Below are 6,867 nucleotides of genomic sequence, written 5' to 3'. Positions count from 1 at the left end.
AAATCTAAACACACCAAACACGACAAAGCTAAAATGCGTTACATAAATTTCGGTAAGAATGCGAGTATATGTACATAACTATATACTCGTACCATTTACTCATTTCTACAAGCCGATTTACGCTTTTTTACTCTCTTGAGTTATTACTTGACTCAACTCTTAACTAATTTAGAGTGAAGTTAAATCCAGATTTACGGAGGCATTGTCTTTGAGTTCACAAACGTATTTAGATATTAGTATCAACTCTGACATCTTCAACGAAGTATACTTTAAAGCTGGGAACAGTAATAATTTTAAATAAATATTTGTATAAAAACAGCTGGAATTTTTAATTTTATAGAATAAAAACACTACTAGAAATATATGAAGGTCCAGAATGCCGTGCTCAGCAGTTACGCTTTCTATTGCAACAATATCTGCAATAATTGCAACGGCTTTATTAGCAATCGCCTTTTCTACAGATAACTGGTTATACTATGACGTTAAAAGAAGTAATATCCAGGTGAGTTAAGTAAACACTTGTAGGGCAGAAATAACTTAGCTTTAAGAAAAAAAAATCGTTTAGCTGTACATATGATTAAAAATAACTTACATTGCACGCACATATATTAAATAAAGTTTTAACTTTCTACAACGTGTATTTTATGGTCATAGCTTAGTTTTCTTTTCTCTAATGCTACGTACAATATGTACATACATATTATATTTTGCTTGTAGTATATGCCTTTGTATATGTGAAGTGTGAATGGAATGCGTCTTATACAAATGCATAATGAACCTTTTGTCGAACGCCTAAAAATTAAAACATATAAACATATATATTTGTAAATATGTTCGTATTAACCTGTATGAAAATGTACTTATGCTTGCATAAAAATATCTTAAGTATGTGAATAGCTAACGAAACGCTTACTTGAGTTACCTCCATACCTGCTGTAATTTTTGTTTTCGGAATTATGAGTGCTTTTATAGTTATTTTTGTGTCTGTGAAAAACCGGTTTGAGCTATATTTTGCTATTTATGCTCAGTATTTGTGCGTATATGTATGTAAATATGTATATATCGAAATATACATACATTTGTATGTATGTACATAAGTGTATATAAATACATACAAATGTACATGTATGTAAATAATAGTGCTTTATTTAAACTTCGTATATTAAAATAAACGAGTCTTCATGATAGAAATATTAGTAGCTTTCACATATTTAGTTTATATAATATTTTATTATGAACTATAAATATTAGTTAGTTATATTATTTCTACATTGAGTGATAAAACCGAAAGTAGAAAAAATAACTACATATGTTATAAGCTGTTAATTCTTACTAATGCTGGGTCTCTGATAAACTGTGAACTGAGTTAAACTATCTCTCCACCTTATTGTATGTATTATATGTCAGGTATAAAAAATAATATTATGGTATCACACTTTGTCACTTTGTTTGATTTGTCAAAAGTGTTTTAACAAATAATGTCAAAACTAGCCATTTTTTGTATGAATCAAAACTAAATTTTTCAAAGAATTCATAGAATGAAAATGTGTTTTTTGAGTTAAAACTGAATACGAATAAATTGTTAATGACACAATTTGATCAAAATATAAATTAGAAATTCATGGACACTAAGTTCACTACGATCCTATGGAAATTTTTTTTAAGGTTCTTTCTGGATTTAAAGTTTCTGGTTGAATATACTGAATGTCACCAATTGCGACTCAACAGATTTACTTATACGGCGATTGTTATTACTACCATAATCTTCGGAAAGAGAAACGTCATTTGGAATGATTATTTAGTCCTGTTGACGGTGTGGGTATTTACCTTTGATATGATACGAGCGCACTGCAAGTGTTGAATATAATATGAATGCAAAGACGTATAAAAATGTACTGGAAAATGTCTTTTTCCGTTTTAAAAATTGTTTAGAACTTTTCACGATATGACAGAGCACCGCTTCACATGGGGCTTAGCCTTAGATTAAAGGACAAAACATCGTTTAATGCAGTGGACACCGTACTCACATGACATCAATATAATAGGAAAGGTATGGGGATGGTTGGCTCGCAAAGTTTTGAGTCTGCTCGGTAGGTTTCCAGTAAACAGGAATAAGTTAAAAGTATGGTTCGCCATTAATTTCGTTAATTTATATTGGATAATCGTAGTAATCGCCACCCAATCCGATTTGAGATATTATTCTCAACAGTTTAATAGAGAAGTTTAAGAATATATATTTTGCTAAAAATTTAAGAAAGAAAAAAGGTGATATGTGCTAACCTGGTGATCAAATTTAAATTGTTAGTTCTTGTTGATTCAAAAAAATTCAAATACTAATAAATGCGGGAAAAATGAAAAACATTAATTTTTATTTTAATAAGTAACTAGTACGCGCTTTACTGATACATATGTATGTAGATGGTCAGCCCTATTAGTTACTGAAGTATACTATCAAAAGGCATTTCGTGTGTTAATAAAGCATTGTTTTTTGGAAAAAATACTGTTGTATTTCGGCTCTGCACCAACTCTGCAACCTTTGAAAAGAGATTTGCTACATTGTAGTCCAATCGACAGTCAGCCTAGTGGCCTGCACATTATGAACCACTCATCAAGCATAGAAAGTTGGCTGGCAAGGTTATGCCATCAGTCTTGTGGGATGCGCGTGGTATAATATTCATCGACTAATTACTGAACCAGTTATGATCTATTGCACTGTGTATTAGTTTTCAGAATGGATATATTTGAAATTGTACGGATATCCTTCACCGTTTGCGTTTAAATGTTGTATTGCTTTGTGCAATCTGTATTTCTGTATACCTCAAATTATAATAGACGCTTTTATGAACACTGCAGTTATTCCGCTATTTTGTTGTTTGATATGAATGCATATACGTAAAGTAGTCACAATGCCTTAACGACGATAATGTTAATGCCATTTTGTGATATTAAAAATATTTCATTCTCCTAATAAGGACTTCTGGTTCAGGAGCAAAAACCAGTATAACTCATATACTAAGAATGCATGCAGTCGAAAATTAGTGTTCTCCCGCATTAGCTCTGTGTTTTTTTTTTTACTTATTTCCTTCTTTTTTAAAGTAATAAAATTTCCAAATGATTCTTACATACATACATTTTTAACACATGCTTATGATTTCAAATATAATTCTGGTATTTATGAACTGTATTGACTTCTAACAAAAAGAGATAAAAAGTAACCTATGTCCGCCCCTGGTTTTAAGCTACCTCCGCACCGTTGGCATAAGTGCATTGCATCGGGAGGCGATTGCTTTGAAGGGGATGAAATTGATTTGGAAGAATAAATAAAGAATTTTAAAAATAAATACAATGCCACCTTATTTTTTGGGCACATAAAACCATCACTACTATAGTGGAACAAGTTAAAGCTCTCAGTTTAAAACATGTTTTGAATAGATTTGTTATTTTTATTTATTTATTTATTAAATGAAAAATAATAATACAATTATTATCTTACGGAGTAAGAAGCACTAGCTGCCAGGGCTTACGGCTTACTGCTCTAATAAAACTATATTGTCTTAGAATATTAATATATTAGCCATGAGATCAATATTACTGTCAGTACAATTATTAAAATAATTGATGTTAGTAAAGAAGTTATTTGGATCTAAGATAACTTACAATTAGGGAAATAAATTAACTTTCTAAGGCCAGTTTTGTACAAAAATTCGGCTACCTTGTGAATGTTTTCTTCAGAAAAAGCCTTGAGCGTATTTGAAATTGGTTGGTCATCAAATAGTGCGCTTCTAGTTGCACTAAACTTAGTGCATTCATCGAGAAGATGTTTAACTGTAAGCGATGAATAAGTGCAGAATTCGCAGCGTGGTCTATTTGAACCGTTTAGCGGGTACGAGTGGGTGGCCATGGTATGCCTAATTCGAAGTCGAGTAAAAGCAATAATGTCTTTTGCTTTGTATAAGTTTGGTGCGTATTTCAGCGATTAGGGGTACCTTGTTAGTAATATTCATGATACTAGCAATAGTTGACATACTGTCTGTGCAGATTATCGTCATGTCGTTAGATTCTGGGGCTGCTAGTATTGCGTTGTATAGTGCAACCGCCTCTGCCGTATACACTGATCCATAATTTGGTAGATGTCCTGCTATTACTGTTTTCCCATCGGCTTGGACCACAGCGAATGACGTGCAGTCCTTCGACTTTGACCCATCGGTGTAGTACGTTTCCATTCGTTCCGAAAAGGAGCTCTGTATTCTTCAAAAAGGCGCTGGAATACTGTTGGCCTTGTGGTTGACTTGGCGTCATTTGTTAAACCGATAAGGAAAGATGAGTAGCTTAATTCCCAAGGTGGTGAGCTGACAGGAGGCAGAAAAGATGGTTTCGAGTCTATTCCTAAAATTTTAGCGTATTCCAGCACTCTGTGCAATGTTGGCGTGCGTCTTGGGGTTTTATTAGCGGCCCATTTCGTTGTGATAGTGTCATAAATAATACTATTTCTGCAGAGAAAGATCTCTGGGATAATCTTCATAGTGGTATATTCAATTCTTTCTTGTAAGGTAGGCATCCCAGCTTCGGCTAAGATGCATTGAATCGGGGATGTTGGAAAGGCGCGTATACTTCGAACGGCTGCATGATACGTCGAAGAGATCAGTTTTATATTACTCTTTGCACTATTTCCGTATATTGGTAAGTCATAGTCAATCTTCGACAATAGTATAGCCTTAGTAACATTGATTAAAGTGTTTGGATGGATAAGGCAGTGTTTAGAAGATAGATATTTAATAATATTTAACCTGACAGCTAGGCTTTTTTAACTTAAGATAGTGCTCCTTAAAAGTTAAACCTTTGTTGAAGGTAATTCTAAGAAAACATAAGCTAGAAACATTTGAAATATTAATATTATATGAACTAAGTTTAAATCCGTATATCTATGTTTGCGGCATATATGAAAATATTTGCACTTATTGAGCGACAGAGTCGGTGCAGAGCAATTTGACCAATTAGAGATATCGGTGTTTAGATTGCTTATTTTAGAATAGAGTAAAACGTCATCTGCATACATAATGTGGGAAATGTTCTTATGTCTGCTAATTATGTGGCCTAATTCATTAAAAGCGATAGCAAATAGCATGGGATACCATTTTGTTGGTTATGTAAACTGGAAAAAAACATTATTTAATTTTACTTTGAATTTACGGTTAGTGAGAAAAGAGTATATGGTATATTTTTATTACCAAGTTATTACCCATTCTTCTAATTGACGTAGAACTATGTGAGCTCCAACACGATCAAAAGCCTTTTCAAAATCTAGACTGAGTGTAGAGATATGATTGCGGGAAGAAAAACCATATGAGACAAACCTTTAAAAAAGAAGGAGCGCGTCGGAAGTTCCTTGCCCCTCTTTGAAAGCGAACTGATTTGGACTAATTAAACTGTGTTTAGAAGTATACCACATAATTCGTTTTGAAACGATTTTTTCTATTAACTTACTCAGGCAAGATATAAGTGAAATATGTCTACAATTTAGAACTTCTGAGGACGGGTTAGTAGACTTTGGTATGGGAAAAATTGTTGCAATTTTCCAGTTTTGTGGATAAATCCCGTCCGTTAATATTTGATTGTAAGGATTGATTAATCATAATTAAAGCGGTGGAGGCACGTTTTTTATCTTATCGTATGAAATTCTATCTCCGCCAGGAGTTTTACCTGACAGAGCAGATATTGTACTTTCGATTCTATTATTTTAGCTGGTGAGTTAAGCTGATTGTAGCTGCGACTCAGAGTTTCATATTTTCTTTTATCTATAAAAGCGGAACTAAAGTTCCCGTCGCTAGAAGGAGGCAAAGTGGAGGCAAACTGTTCAGCTATCGCCTCGGGATCGAATATTGGACCAGTTGAGCTATTAACAAAATTTATATTGACTTGGGAAGTTGAGCCAGTTAGCATTTTAATGTCCGACCAAATCTTTTTAGGATTAGAACTGGGATTTATTTCTGTGGTAAGTTTTTCGAAGCACATTCGTTTTGCTTCTTTAGTTTTCTTACGAAAAATAGCATTTGCTTTCTTGTATAAAATCAGGTTGGCTTCTGTTCTGGAACGGTTGTATTGTCTCCAGTTATGCTGTTTTAAATTTCTTAAGCTCTCCAACTCCTTTGACCAGTAAGGAACTACTTTTTTATGGGGTTTAGAAATAGTTTGCGGAATTGAAAGGTGCGCTGCAGACCTTAATATATTGGTGATATTAGCCGCCTCTTTATTCACATTTTGAGATACAGGGGTTTGATCGCAGAACAGAATTGCCTTTTGCATGTACTTAGACCAGTCTGCTTTATCTGTCAGGAACTTTGGTTTAGGAAAGGCCTTTGAAAAGGATGACGTTACAATTTCAGTTACTATTGGGTAGTGGTTACTACCACACAAACTATCAAGAGTTCGGCTATTCACTTTTGGAGCTATATTGGTAGAGGAAATAGATAGGTCGATGTGCGTAAAAGAATTATGAGTTGGAAAATGGGTCGGGGCACCATCGTTCAATACAGTAAGATTTTCTGTAAGAACTAAGTTTTCCAGAATTAATCCTCTTTGGTTCGTTCGGGGGGAACGCCATAAGGGGGCCTCCAACCAGGATTACGGGCTTGGGTACTGAGGAGAGAATTTGCTGAAGCTCAGTAAGCGTGAAACTTTGTTGTGGGGGAATATACAAGCAAATAATCGTAAATTTAAATTCTATGGATATCTGAATGGCTAAAGAAGCTATATTTGAATGGATTTCGAGGAATTTATGTGGAATGTCTTTTCTTACTAAAACAGCAATAACTTGTTTGTTTGTTAAATTCTGAGGTAAATTAAGAAATAGCTAACATACCATTGTAT

General features: G+C 33.7%; 1 protein-coding gene across 1 annotated transcript in view; it reads left to right on the top strand.

Annotated features, from left to right (window-relative positions):
* Positions 1 to 231: 231 nt before the first annotated feature.
* Positions 232 to 6,867, top strand: part of LOC108975197 — a 23,290-nt gene continuing 16,654 nt past the window's right edge. The window contains exon 1 of the mRNA XM_018943538.1: positions 232 to 502. Within this exon, the coding sequence (XP_018799083.1) occupies positions 377 to 502 (126 nt within the window). The 5' untranslated portion in view covers positions 232 to 376. The remainder of the gene's footprint in view (positions 503 to 6,867) is intronic.

This window comes from Bactrocera latifrons, unplaced genomic scaffold, assembly GCF_001853355.1.
Source record: "Bactrocera latifrons isolate USDA-ARS-PBARC rearing strain unplaced genomic scaffold, ASM185335v1 scaffold_624, whole genome shotgun sequence".
Classification (NCBI taxonomy): Eukaryota; Metazoa; Arthropoda; class Insecta; order Diptera; family Tephritidae; genus Bactrocera; species Bactrocera latifrons.
Note: the sequence above shows the minus strand (reverse complement) of the source record. Positions and strands in the feature narration are given on the sequence as shown.